Source organism: Diabrotica undecimpunctata, chromosome 2 (genome assembly GCF_040954645.1).
Source record: "Diabrotica undecimpunctata isolate CICGRU chromosome 2, icDiaUnde3, whole genome shotgun sequence".
NCBI lineage: Eukaryota > Metazoa > Arthropoda > Insecta > Coleoptera > Chrysomelidae > Diabrotica > Diabrotica undecimpunctata.
In genome coordinates this window covers 56995730-57011284 of record NC_092804.1, presented here as the reverse complement: position 1 = coordinate 57011284, position 15555 = coordinate 56995730, and the positions used below count along the sequence as shown (strand labels likewise).

The 15555-nt window shown below is 34.2% G+C and overlaps 1 protein-coding gene across 1 annotated transcript in view; it reads left to right on the top strand.

The window, feature by feature from the left end:
• Positions 1-15555, top strand: part of LOC140434584 (neprilysin-11-like) — a 72847-nt gene that overhangs the window by 39150 nt on the left and 18142 nt on the right. Inside the window, exons 8-11 of the mRNA XM_072522953.1 lie at positions 4640-4917; positions 6504-6562; positions 6624-6672; positions 7576-7774. Coding sequence (XP_072379054.1) covers positions 4640-4917; positions 6504-6562; positions 6624-6672; positions 7576-7774 — 585 coding nt within the window. The remainder of the gene's footprint in view (positions 1-4639; positions 4918-6503; positions 6563-6623; positions 6673-7575; positions 7775-15555) is intronic.

Below are 15555 nucleotides of genomic sequence, written 5' to 3'. Positions count from 1 at the left end.
CGAAAATACGTATAGCCCTGATGATCGCCAACCTTCGGAACGAAGATGGCACTTGAAGAAGAAGATACTAAAATGTGCTAATATTGCGGTGGGAAAAACAAAACCTTGTAAACGAAAACCGGTACCATTGCGGAACGAAGAAATAGCTCTAGCTATGCAATCTAGCAAACATGCTTTTAATGTTTTAAAAAGAAATAAAACAACAGAAAACATTAACAATTTTAAAAAACTTAGGGCAAAAACTAAATATTTTGAAACTTGGGGCAAAACCTAAAAAAAGTAAAAAAGAAACATGGTCAAACTATGTCTCTACTATAAATTCATCAACACTTATGACTACAGTCTGAAATAGTCTACGTATACTCAAAGGGGAACAAAGCTCAATTCACATTACCACTCTTTCTTATCAAAACAAATTAATATCTCCCAAACAAGAAATTATTAATATTATATCAGATGTATATAAGACAAATTCGAGCAATGCAAACTTTAATCCCGCATTTTTAGATTATACCGATATATATGTATATATATACCAAATACCGATAATCCACTAAATTTTCCCATCAAATATTAAGAATTTGAAGAAGCTCTAGATAAATCAAAAAACGCTTCATCGGGTCCTGATAATTTACCAATTATGTTTATCAAAAACTTGCCGTACACAGAAAAATTAATTCTCCTAGATATTTTCAATCACATATTTCTTAATAAAACATTTCCTTTAATCTGGTCTGAATCAACAATTATTCCAATTTTAAAACCTTACAAATTAAAAACTGACCCTCTTTCCTATAGACCAATTTCTCTTACAAATAATACATGCAAACTACTAGAAAAAAAGTTAAATAACAGATAAATATGGTTTCTTGAAAAAAAAACCAATTATTAAACCCTTTTCAAAGAGGTTTCAGAAAATGTAGATCAACTCATGATCCCTTAGTAGCTATTGACAATAATATATGTGAGTCCTTTACAAATAATCAAAAAGTAATTGCCATATTTTTTTATATAAATAAAGAATTTGATATATATATATATATATATATATATATATATATATATATATATATATATATATATATATATATATATAACGAGTTTATTATAGCTGCCGCCGTTTCTCGCAACCTAGCTTCCAACGCTTGCGATCGTTCCAGTCATCTACTTGTAGACCTCTATCTTCCATTGCACCTTTTACTTCTTGTCTCCACGATCTTCTTGGTCTTCCCTTTTTCCTGCGGTTGGTGGGGATCCACTGTAACATTCTCTTTGGCCATCGTTCATCATTCATCCTTTCTACATGGCCATACCATTTCAGCCTTTTGCATTTTATAGTTTGCAGGACGTCAATGTCTATGCCCATACGCTCTCTGATTTCAGTATTCCTTACTCTATCTCTTCTAGTGAGTTGGCAACATCTTCTCCAATAATTAATTTCCATTGCTTTTATTTTGGATGCGTCATTTTTATTTATTACCCAAAGCTCTGAACCATATGTAGCAATGCTTTCTATGATACTTTTGTATATCCTAATTTTTGTGTTTCGGGTGATGTGGTTATTCCAAAGTATACTATTCAGTTGACGTATTGCTGAATTTCCTTGAATAATTCTAATAGCTATCTCTTTTGTATTCCGACCATTGTTTGTAATGTTTATACCGAGATATTTATAGCTATCAGTATTTTGAATTTGTTTGCTTCCTAGTTCTTAGTGCTTTCCTTCACCTTCCACTACTACGTACTCTGTTTTTGATGGATTAATTGATAAGCCCCACTTAGTATATTCTTCATTTATTTTTCGTAACATGTAGTGGATATCATCTTGATCTTCTGCAAGTATTACTTGGTCATCAGCATAATGCAAGCTGTACAGTGTATGGTCTCCAATTTTAACACCCATAGGTTCACATTTTCTTTTCCAAATATTCAAAACCCCCTCCAAATAAATCTTAAAGAGTGTAGGCGCAATGCAGCAGCCTTGGCGAAGTCCTTTGGTCACTTTTATCTTTTTTGTCACTTTTTGTTCAATCTTTATTACACTCGCCATATCATCGTACAACTCCCTTACAGCATTAATGTAAATTGGTGGAATATTCTTGTCTTCTAGCACCTGCCATAGCTTGGCTAATGGGACACTGTCATACGCTTTTTGAAGATAAATTAATACCATGTGTGTCTCCATATTATGTTCCAAACGCTTTTCTATTGTTTGTTTTAGGCAGAACACATTGTCTATACAAGAACGACCAGTACGAAAGCCACTCTGATCTTCAGCGTCTTCCCAGCAATCTTCAATTCGGCTTTTAATTATCTTCCCGTAGACTCTACAGATTGAGTTAGTTACACTAAGCCCTCGGTAGTTCTTACAATCTTTTCTGCCGCCTTTATTTTTGTATAGATTGCTGATATATGCAGTTTTCCATTCTGGGGGTAGCTCTTCTAGCCAAAGTCAGCCGTTTCACCCTCCTTTCTCAACCGGGCTTGGGACCGGCTTTGGCGGAGTTTAAAGAATTTGATACTGCATGGAAATACAGCATTTTACAAACCATGTGTAACTGGGGTATCCAGAGAAATTTTCTTGCCTTTGTGAAACATTTCATGAATAATAGAGTATTCCAAGTCCGCGTGAATAGAATCACTTCAAAAACAGAATGTCTTCAAAACGGAATTCCACAGGGTTCACGTTTAAGCCCCACTCTTGTCTTAATAGCAATGAATAATATCGCACAAGAGATGAAGCTACTTTTGAAAGCAAATCTGTATGCAGATTACTTAGTTGTATATACTAGTAGCTGTAATATTACACTAGCCTTAAAAATTATGCAATCATTTCTGTATAAGGGGCATCTGAAATAAGCCAAGAAACGTTTTTTTATAACTAAAGAAATTAATTGATTAAAGACTTGTCCCGAAAAATTGGTTTTACGTTCTCAAGTGATAAATCTCGTTTCATCATATTCAACAAACTGATTGCAAAACAACACTTACTCTAAATAGTATCAACCTAAAACAAGTAGAGGGCATTGACTTTCTTGGCCTGAGACTTGACAGTCAGTTAACATGGGCAGAACATATTAAAAAGCTAGTCGTTTCCTGTCAAACTAAAATAAATCTCCTTAAAATGCTATCGAACCGATCTTGGGGAGCGGACACCATATAATTGCTGCATCGTTAATCCGAAGTTAACTGGATTACCGTGCAATATGTAATTCAACTGCGACTAATCATATTCTTAAAAAACTAGACATTATGCAAAGTACATGTTTAAAACTTGTTCTGAATGCTTACCGAACTAGTCCTATCTCAAGTTTTCAGGTTATCTTTGATGAACCCCCTATCTATATGAAGACAACACATTTCTTTAAATTGTGCTGCGAGATTGTCTTCCAACCCTAATAACTTAAACAACCTACTTTTTTACAAAACACATCCACCTAGACATTTCCCTCAAAAATTAAAATATCCTCCCCTTAAAGAACGTTTAACGAGATATGGTTTTGACCTGGAGCAGCTGACACCTTCTTATCCTACACAATGAACTATACCTGATACGATATCAGAATACACTGATTATAACAAGATTTTTACGGATGCATCAAGAACTGAAAATGGACATGTAGCGGCGTTTATACTAGAAAATACTGAATATGCAATTCGTATCCCTCAATTCTGCAGTATTTTTACGGGAGAAGAAATCGTCATTTTAAAGGCACTAGACATATGTGAGAGTCATACAAGCTCAAACTTTCTTCTCATTACTGACTCTTTATCTGTTCTTCAGAGCTTAAGACAAATATATCCAGCATATGCTATCCTTCAACAAAAACAATTGGCACTACCACCTACAAAACAGACATGCAAAAGTTAAATTTCTTTGGGTACCGTCGTACACAAGTATCGCAGGAAATGAAAAAGTGGATAAATTGGCAAAGAAAGCTGTTACTGACGAGCAAACTGAAATAATGACAACAATTCCATTCAGTGATATCCAGCTCAATACTAAACAACATTGTGTAAAAAATTGGCAACAAATGTGGAATTCTACTACGGCTAAACTTAAAAATGTTAAAACTAGGATTGGCACTAAACTGCAATTTCCAGAAAATAGAAGGCAACAGGTGATTATAAACCGATTAAGAATTATACATACGGCATTAACTTACCAGCATCTCATAACAAAAGAGCTACCACCTGAATGTTCCTACTGTGAATGTTCAATAACTATCCAGCATAATATGCTGGAATATATTATATTGATTGAATGCAGTTTTCATTCCTACGAAAGAGCCATCAACAACATACCAGAAGAAGCAAATAAACTTAATATAGATATTTTAAACTGTAATATACCAAATACAATCAAATTCCTTAAGGACATACGTATGTTACATAAAATTTAATAGTTATATATATTATGTTGTAATTTATAATTTATTATTTGTAATTTAATTTGTAATTAGTGTATTTTGTTACTGTAAAATATGTAAAACCCGCTAATAACATTTAATGGTTAATACGGCAATTCTAAATAAAAAAAATATTATAGGTTCTTTATTCTTGTACAGAAGTATGAATATTAATTTGACTAATTCTTATTATATAACAGTGCTAAATATATTCATCTTCTTGGCTGTAGGTGATCAAGTTAATAGAAGACCTAACAGATTCATTTAGAGAAATAATAGAAAATACTAGCTGGATGGATCAAGAATCAAAGGACAACGCAGTTGGTAAATTAAAACGCATGATAATGATATTGGGACATCCAGACGTTTCTTACGACAAGGACAACTTAGATCAATTTTACGAGAACTTGAAAATCTGCAAATGGGATCATTACGGGAATTCAATAAGAATCAAAGCTTTTAAAAACGCTTACCAAATATCTCAAATATCTAAAAGGAAAAGAGATTTGTAAGTAAATTTTAAATATAATTATTTCATTGACAAAAACATTTTATAACATATCATATATATAGTACATAAAAAAATGATTTTAAATATATATTTTTTTGTGATTTAATTGAATTTCCCTATGTCTATTTTATATCACTTAGACAGTTAAACAAAGATATCACAAAATCCATTCGAAAAGATGTCAGAAATTAGAACACTGAATACATTACTCAAGCTATTGATAAAAATAAAAGTTTAATTAAAAGTTCTGCGCCGACAAATGACTGAAGGATCGAAAAATATTTGTAAACTTGTAAATAAAAAAGGAGCAACTACAACAAATAAGGAAGATATTTTAAAAATTGCTCAAGATTTTTACTCAGAATTGTATAAGCGAGAAGAACTTCCAGATCCTGCTCAAAATCAAATACCAAAAGTTCAAAATGTAGGTTCATAATGCACAAAAAAGGTGACATTTCAGACCTAAAGAACTACAGACCTATTAGTTTGCTCTCCCATACATACAAACTACAAGTTATAAAAACTCTAATAGAAAAGTGTACAGAGTATAACAAGCCTATCTTTCTTATATTCGTAGATTATGAAAAGGCGTTTAATACTATAGATCATCATAAAATGATTCGAGCATTGGCTGACTGCCGCATTGACTACCGATATATCGCCTTGATTAAAAGTATTTACGAAACTGGTTCAGCCTGTGTCCGCCCTTATGAAGATACCAAGAAATTTCGAATAGAACATGGAATTAGACAGGGTGTGATACTATCTCCCCTAAATTGTTTACAGCTGTTCTTGAATATATGTTCAAGCAAATGGAATGAGAGGATAACATGGGAATTAATATAAATGGGAAAGATCTGAACCACCTAAGATTTGCCGATGACATCGTTTTAATATCTGATAGAGTTGATAAAGCTACAAAAATGCTGCACACGCTCTATAAGTCTCGTCTCATCTAGTTTTGTGTCAATAAAAATCGTAAATAACAAATTATCAAAAAACTTCAGTAGACGAGGTCTGCTGTAATGACTTTTGACTAATTTCAAATAAAAATAACATAAAATTCGAGAAGACGAGGTCCACACTGGGCTCTAGGTAGCTCGAGGATCATCGCTGTCATAATATTCGTGTTCATCGATCTTGAAAATTCCGGAGTAATGACTTTTCTCGAATGAAAATAATATAAGACTTTAAAATAATAGGTTCCTACTGGGCACCAGGTACTTCGAGGATCATCGCCATCATAATATTCGTGTTCAGTAGAACATAAAACTCCAGAAGACGTGGTCCTCCCTGTGCACCAGGGAACTATGCAATTTGGAAATGCATTTTATTATGCATATTTTACCACCATGAATTTTGTTCACAAATTTTCCTGACACATGCAAAAAGTTTCACAGCAATTCATCTTGCTGCGGAAAATTGGTAGGCTTAGTGCTTCATTTCCTCGCCTAACTGCATGGCCTATAGTTATAATTCTAATTCTAATATATCTATAAATATCTACAACAATTTAAAAAAGTAAAGCCTTAATAATAATTAATAAACCTTATTTACCGATCATATTGCTCTCTTTGTTTTAGTTGGGATAAATCACCGTTTGAAGTAAATGCTTACTATAATAAACCCAATAACAAAATGAGTAAGTATAACGATCTGTAAAATGTTTTTATTTTGGTTTCAAAAGTTTATTTTTATTACAGTTTTTCCTATAGCTATGCTGAATCCACTGTTTTTTGGTAGCGGTAACAGGTACGTAATTTAAAAATAATTAACATATGAATTTAAAACATCATCGATATATTTATTTAGCTGCCTCTTCTTCTTCTTAACATGCCATACACCAAAGTGCGTAGGCGACTATCTCATTACTAGAATTCTGTTCTTGGCGGCGTGACACAGCTCGCCTGTATTGTGTATTCCTGTCCATTCTTTAATATTCCTTAACCAGCATAATTGTTTGCGGCCGGCACCTCTCCTACCTTCGATCTTCCCTTGTAGGATTAACTGTGGTATTTTATATTTTGCTCCTCTCAATATGTGCCCAAGGTAACCAATCTTGCGTTTTTTAATTAATTTAAAGAGTTCTCTTTCCACGCCGGCTCTCTTAAGGACGTCATCGTTTCGAACACTATCCCCCCAAGGTATGCGCATCATTCTTCTTAATGACCACATTTCAAATGCTTCAAGTTTGTTGATAGATGTTTTTCCACGTTTCCATGCCATAAAACAAGATGGACCATATGTAGCACTTGACCATTCTGTAAATTCATTCACTAAATTTAGATAAATTTTCAAACGTTATTTTTCGTTTTATTTTCAAATTTTCAAGTGATTAATTTTTAAAGAAGACTACTAAATACAACCTTATGGGAAAGGTCTAATGGCAGAAGGTCAGTTGATTGCTTAAGAAAAAGATGGAGAGATGCAGTAACTACGTGATCTACATAAGATGGGTATGCACCAATTAGATATTGCTGCACAAGACCGGCAAGAGTGGAGGAAAATAGTAAACGAGGCCAAGACTCACTTAAAGTTGTAGAGTCAAGAAAGAAGAAGAAACTATGTTTCACTTTGCCGTATCTTAACATACTTTGATATTTAAAAGAGAAAAGCAATCTAAATGAAATCTGAGTTTATTTATTGTGTTTTTAGTATATTGGACTATGGTAGAATTGGAAGTGTAATAGGCCATGAAATGACTCATGGATTTGATAATGATGGTAAAACATATGATGCAGATGGTACCAGACGTTCGTGGTGGACTAATGAAACCAAAACCGAATTCGCTAATAAAGTAAACTGTTTTATAGATGAATATAACAAATTTTATGTACCTGAAATCCAAGAATATGTAAGTATATTTATACCTTTTAGATAAAAAATTGTTATTAATTTAATGATTAAGGCAACACATTTTATTCAAACTTTGTATATTATATGTATAGGTTCTAGGAGAATGCTTCGTAGGAATTAATTAGTTTACACAATTGCATATCCCGGTTTTTTAATAAATAAGTGACAGCATCCATTATTTGTTTTGGTCATCATTAAAGCCATGTAATAGCTACCAGTTTTCAAATATTATCAATAATATAACATAAAAAATATAACTTAACATACAATATAGTTTACTTCACATATTTCGCTCAAACAACTTGTTAAGTTCTGTGTTTCAATTGGCTATATTATGAGGAAAATAAAAACAGTGTTTTTATATATCTAATTTTTCTAACTCTTCTATAGAAGAGCTATGGTGTGCTTTTACTGCACCTATGCAAATAAAATCTTTAAAACAAATTTAGCATGAAGATATATTGATTTGCCGTGGCAAAAAGTGAGGTTCACTTACATACCAAAGACCGGTGTGATAACGTACTGAACGTACGTCATACAGGCCAATATGTATGCCCCCTCAAACAAACAGATAATTGACGAGACAAACACTTATTTTGTAGAGCTTTCATAATAATCGTATTACTTGCGCTAAAACGAGAATATTAAATTTAAATTAAAAGAATTTTCTGGAAAAACATGTTTTTCCTTTCAATAGAGGTTTTTTCTTTTCTTGTAAATGGCCTGTTATAAATTATTGTTCATTTATTAAACGCCAATTAACATATTGTACATCTTCCATTCCTTTATGATACCCATTCCAGAATTCTGGAACCCTATACTAGCTTATACAGGTCAAAGGGATCATTTGTAGTCACTTCGTTCTCTCCAAAAAGTGTTTGGCGCCTGCGATCTAACGCATCGAATGATAGACTGTTTTAAGTCCTCTGAAACAAAATCTGTAGCTTAAGTATCCATGAAACAGTCCCATTATATGCAGGTGTCTCTTTACTGGCGCATGTCAAACCATCCAATATACATCTTGGTATATGTTTATATTTTCACAGTCTTAGTTGTGTTGGCTTCGAATCCAGGCCTTTTTTCGGTCACGAACGATACTGTTTCGTACTCCCACGGCCAGCTCTGAACCGAAGTATGTTTTAGCTGATGCTTTTCTGACAAGTGTATCAGCTTTTTGATTGCAATATATTCCTCGAATATATTGAACAAGAACAATATAAACGCAAGTTAAAACCCGCGAAAGTATTAAATCTAGATAAACTTAGCTTAAATGAAATCAATGAAGTCATAACAAAAAAACTATTAAATGCAAGCTCAGAAGTGGCAAGTCTCAAATGCACCAAACCGAAACTAGGAAAGAAAAACATAATAACCATTAAATATGAACAAAGACAACTAGAAAAACTAAATCTGATATTGCAAACTCAATTGAAAAGTTCTACGCCGATCTGTACCGTTCCAGAAACGATCCCCCTAACTCCTCAAAGCAGAACTTGAAAAGGCAGATAACAAATGTCAATTCAGAAGTGATGCCCAAAATAAGCCACGAAGAAATAGAAAGAGCAGTAAAAGAAATAAAAAGGAATAAAGCTCCTGGAAGCGATGAAATCCTAGCAGAAATGCTGAAGGTAGGCGGAGAAGAAGCCATCATATATCTAAAAATACTATTTAATAAATGTCTATTCCAAGGCAACATACCCGAAAAATGAAATACTGCTAAAACAATACTAATACACAAAAAGGGAGACACTACAGATCTGAAAAATTATCGACCAATTTTACTTCTTTCACAACTTTACAGAACCTTTACAAAGATTACTACAAATAGGTTAACAATTAAATTTGACGAATATCAACCAGTAAAACAAGCCGGATTTAGAAAAGGGTACAGCACCTGTAACCATCTATATACTTTTAAAATCCTAATAAAAAACTGATATAAGGTTGAATGGTCGAATAAATTAACTTTGAAAAATTAAAGGCAAATATCGAGCACAATTGTAATAATCAAATCTTGCCCAAGTACTTTCGCTTTCTACAGCATCATCAGGGGCATCTCGTCAAATTTGGGCTATCCAGCAAGCGCAGAATGTAATAAACATGTAATTGAAACATAAATTGTACATAACACTACACTAGAACAAGGAATAACAGTTTAAAATTATTTAAAAAGATTCTACGCTATATTCTTGAAATGTAGCGTAGAATTTCATTCTTGAAATGTAGCATTCTTGAAATGTACAAGAATGTATCGTAGAATCTTTTTAAATAATTTTAAACTATTTGTCCTTGTTCTAGTGTAGTGTTATGTACAATTTATGTTTCAATTTCATGTTTATTACATTCTGCGCTTGCTGGATAGCCCAAATTTGACGAAATGCCCCTGATGATGCTGTAGAAAGCGAAAGTACTTGGGCAAGATTTGATTATTACAATTGTGCTCGATATTTTTCAAAGTTCCTAATAGAAAAGACAAACGAATACAATCTCCCATTATGTCTGGCTTTTATAGATTATGAAAAAGCTTTTGATAGAACTGTGGGCAGTAGAAGAAGCATTAGTCAACAACCGGATCGACTCCAGGTACAAAATATTAATACATAATATTTACGAACAAGCTGAAATGATAGTGACATTGGGTAATGGAATCGAAACAAGACCAGTAAAAATCAACCCAGGAATAAGACAAGGAGACACAATATCTCCAAAATTATTTACAGCTTCCCTAGAACATATCTTTAAGTCAAGACTTTAGACTGAGAAAATAAGGGAATCCCTATTAACGGAAGATACTTGAACCAGCTTACTTAAAAATAAAAATATACCTCAAAGACTGCGAACTAAAGTATTTAATTCCTGTATCCTACCTGTACTTACATATGCAGCTCAAACCTGGACATTCACTAAAATAAACATGGAGAAGATCAGAAAAACTCAGAGAGCTAAAGAACGGCAGATGCTGGGTATCTCACTCAAAGACCATAAAACCAATGAAAACATTCGTAATATAACAAAAGTAAAAGATGCTGTCAAACTGGCAGCTAAACTGAAATGGAAATGAGCTGGATATAACGAACGGCTTACGGATGGCCGATGGAATAAAGAAATCGGGGGGCTTATGAGAGCTCCATGACTGCTTGGCTATCTGTGCACATATTGATCCGCTTCAATTCGAAAGCCCTCGGATTAATTTTTCTTGCACACTACAAGATTGCCAAAATCTCTCCCTGAAATCCAAAGGTACATTTTTCTAGTGAAATAGAAATGTTTAAGTTTCCATCACTACCGAATATTCCTACAACTGACCTTTCTGTAGTTTAAGGCCCATCCGTATACCAGATATAACTTTGCAGTCTAAGTGGAGAGTTTTTCCTGCCCTATGCCTCTCGTTGGCAAGTGTCTACTTGGAAAGGTATATTAGGCTTGTATCTGGATGCCATATTGTTAGAAATCATTCTCCATTCGGCATATCTAGTTTTATTAAGTATTTTATTGTTTCATTTATATGTCCTGATCTAACCGGTACGTTACTTTGGTTTTCGCGAAATCTATAATATCCTATCCTCGTTTCCTATCTTATAATTAGGTCCAACATTTGAAGTCCATTCTATAACTACTGTCAAAGCCTGTTGCATTCTGTCTCTTACTGTGCCATTAAAATTTCCATGTGCTAAGATGACTAGGTCATCCGCATATCCCAGGACATAATGCCTGCCGTTGCTGAGTCTAGCTATCAGCCCATCCATGACCAGATTCTATAAGAGAGAACATAAAACTCCCCTCTGTGGACCCCCAGCAAGGGGATACAGTGTGTATATCATCACATGATTCCTCAGCATGCAGGCTATTCATCTGCAGCTTGTTTTAGACGAATCGCTCTTGTGATTGCTTCGTAGGAATTATTGTCGAATGCTTCTCCTATGTCGAGAAATACACCTAATATCACCTCTTGGTTTTCCAGAACGTACTCCACCCTTTGTACGAGATGGTACAGTGCCGTTTCTGTGAAGACTCCTGGTCGATAAGCATACTATCCCTAATGTATCGGACATTAAACCAATACATATTCCCCAATATGCCTATTGGGAGTTTTCACTACGAATGACAGCAGACTTATCGGCCGTAGGAACTTAACTTTTTTTAGTCCGATTTTGACTGGTTTGGGTATAAAAGCCTTATTATCCTTCATGATTTTGGCAGGTCTTCCAGTTCTAAGCTAACCTGCAGTGTCATGTATAATTTTTTGCACAGAAGGTCATTTCTCTTTTGTAAAAGTATTGGATAAATTCCATCCAGACACGGTGATTTATATTTCTCAGATAAAATTATTGCCATTTTATTTTGTCCTGGTTTAACGTTCTTTGTGCTACACGCCAGTTTTCCCTAGAACCATAAGTCATCGTATCCAATCCACTTTGCCATGTGTCTAGTGATATCAGTTTTCTGTCGGACTCAGGAAAATGCACCTTAAACAGTTCTTTCCGGGTATCTTCACTATTCTGAGCCTTGATATTTCTGCAGTCTGTTCTATTTCCTCACAATGCCTTCTTCAAGATCATTAGTTTGCCCTTCTCAGTTCCTAATCTCTCACTCACCTGATCTTTTGCCAAAATTAAATTTTCGTCTAACTTCTGTCCTTTGATTTGCAAGGTTATCATTCTACCTGACTACTTTCCTGATCCTCTTGAATATGTTAAAATTGTTCGGCAGCCATATCTATGTATGCCTTATCGTCCCTTTAACTTATCAGATCACCTAGTAAAAGTAAGTACTAAATTTTTCACAACACTTTTTAACGTTTAAAATGCACAATAATAAGGCTTTTTTAGATAATATATTTGTTTCTTTTGTTCCCTGACTTGTTTAATCTGTCATAAACAATTTCTTCTCAGAACAATTGTGTTTGTAATTCCGAAACTATAGAATATCGCATAGTTTATGTCTTCGTAAACACCGATGAAATATTGTTCAATAATCTACTATACGCCTTAATCTTTGTTTCAATAACACGACGATTTAAATTTGTCGTAGTCTTGTAGAAGGTTGCTGGAGGTATGCACCTTTGTTTTATTTATATATAAATTGTGATTTTGGGACACACATCAGGCCGACAATTAATAGTATGTGTGTAAATGTCTGTGTTTTAAGCAATGCATTCATTTACACCAAAAACCACCCTGGTTCCGCGCGTCATAGACTCTTTACCGCTTCGAGCGGTATCTGGTCTAGTCCAAGGGATCTACGTGTCTTAAGTGCATCCAATGCTTTGACTAATTCATCTATAGTAAAGGTTATGGCCCGCTCAGCTCCCTCGTTTCTCCACACTCCATGCCATCTATCGGACGGAAAAAGCTCACATGTTACCTCAAGCTTTGTGTCTAGTGATATAACATGTATCACGTATCACTTCATCAGTGCTACCAAGTGTTTAAAAGCGCCAAATTTAAAAAAAAATAATGTTTTGTATCATTTTTTGAAGTTTTATACAAAGATGCATGAAGTATTCTGAGGTCATTTATCAATGGAATATTCGTGTTCAGCGGTGATTAGTTCAGCGGAAATTAACATGAGACCATCGTCGTCGTAATATTCATGTTTAACAACACCATAAACCTCCGAGTAATGTTTTTTGACTGATTTCGAATAAAAATATTATAAAAACTTCAGGAGACGAGGTTCATCAGGTAGCCTGAGAACCATGGCCGTAATAATATTCGTATTCAGAGACCCCTAAAACCCCCAGAGTAATGACTTTCCACTGATTTCGAATAAAAATAAAATAAAAGTCTAGGAGACGAGGTCCACTCTAGGCACAATGTAACTCGAGGATGATCATCGTTATTATATTGTGGTCAGTGACCTTGAAAACCCCCGAGTAATGATTTTCGACAGATTTAAAAGAAAATTTACATACTACGGTGAACGAGGTCCACCCTGACCACCAAGCAGCTCGAGGAGCATTGTCGTTCTCATATTCGTGTTCGGCGATCTCGAAACCCCCCGAGTAAGATAACTGAACTCATTCCTGTTATTTACAAACTTTCCTGATACTTTCCCCAATCGAATGCAAAAAGTTTCACAGCGGTTCATCTTGCTGTGTAAAATTGGTAGGTTAAGTATTTTTAGTGTTTTATTTCCTCGCTTAATAACTAACTTAATACCTACAAACAAATTGGGACTACAAATGATTCAAGTTCTATCAGCAATAGGTCAGTTGAAAATACATGAAAGAGTCAAAGAAATGCCTAGTCACATTTTTGCGATTCTAAGAACTTTAATAATAATAATAATGGAATTAAAACAGAAATGTTTTGTACACAAACCGATTTATAATGCAAGAACAGATTTTTTTTATTTATTTAATGTCGTCCGAACCACTGGGATTGGAACAACAATGAAAAAATACAATGTTTAAAACAAAGAAAGGTTACAATATTAATTACATACTAACATAAAAAAAGATTGATACAATTTTTGATACAAACTAGGTTTTAATTTAAATATCTTTTATGCCTATAGTCGTTAAAAACTTGCTATTACGCCTATAGTTGAACTTGACCATCACTTGTCGCTGCTTCTTGAGCTAGGGTCCACAACCTCATTACCGTGTACTCCAATGTGAGATGGAACCCAGATTAATAACACGTGTTTGTTTTCCTTTGCAGCATTTTGAAGTTCTTTATACATATCTTTATGCAAAGTGTTACTGGAGTATATGTTTTGGATGTCACAAAGGGCATTCATTGAGTCAGTTATGATAATATAATTTCTCTGGTCCGTTTTGTTAATAAATTTTAGAGATTCAAAGATTGAATATACTTCTGCATTGGAGATAGTCCAGTTGTTATGCAAGTTAAATTTAGCATTATGAGTATTACAGAAAATGGCTGCCCCCACTCCGTCCGTTGGTTTTGATGCATCTGTGTAGATCTGTCGGTAGTCGCTAAATCTATCCATAATATCTTTGAAGTGGTTTATTAATATGGCTGGTGTGTTTATAAAATTTTGATAGATCAGTGATCACTGGTGGTTTATTTGTAGTCCACGGAGGAGGACGGTTTTTAGAAGGATTGTATATTGTCGGGAATGATATGCTATCTTTATGAAGTAATCGGTTAATTCGTTCATAGAAAGGCGGATTGCATTGAGGGTGAGATGAGAAGTAGTGGCTGAAACTATTGTTAGAAAATTATGGTAGACTGGGTTATCTGGAGAGGATAGAACTTTACAAGCAAACGACAAACCTAAAAAATCTCTTCTAAATTCTAGAGAGGTTTGCTCTGACTCACTGCATATACTTAGTATGGGGCTTGTTCGAAAGGCACCCGAGCTCGTAGTCCCGTATTTCGAGGATTCGCACTGATCCGTAGTCAATTTTTGATCGAACTAAGAATGAACAGATTCGTAGAAGAGTTGCCATATCGCTGCCTCAGGTAATGTTCGACAGTGTCCTCAAAATAATAATGCTTTGCTGGCAAATAACTTTTTGGTTTGGATGGATTTTCAATGTGACTTTTCCAAACCCATGTTTTGTCAAATGTAAGACCGAAGAATTATTTCTTTTTCAAAGATCAGATTCTTACCATTCAATGTAAAAATTGGATTATACTCTTTTCGCTTTTTTGAGAACAACAAGCATTTTGTTTTTTCGTTAGAGAAGCTGAGTTCTGTTTTATCAGACCATTTTTAAATATTATTTAATGTGCTTCGAAGAATTCTTTGGGTGGATTCTAGATTTGTTCCTCTTAGCAGCAGAGCCAGGTGGTCTGCGTACAGTCT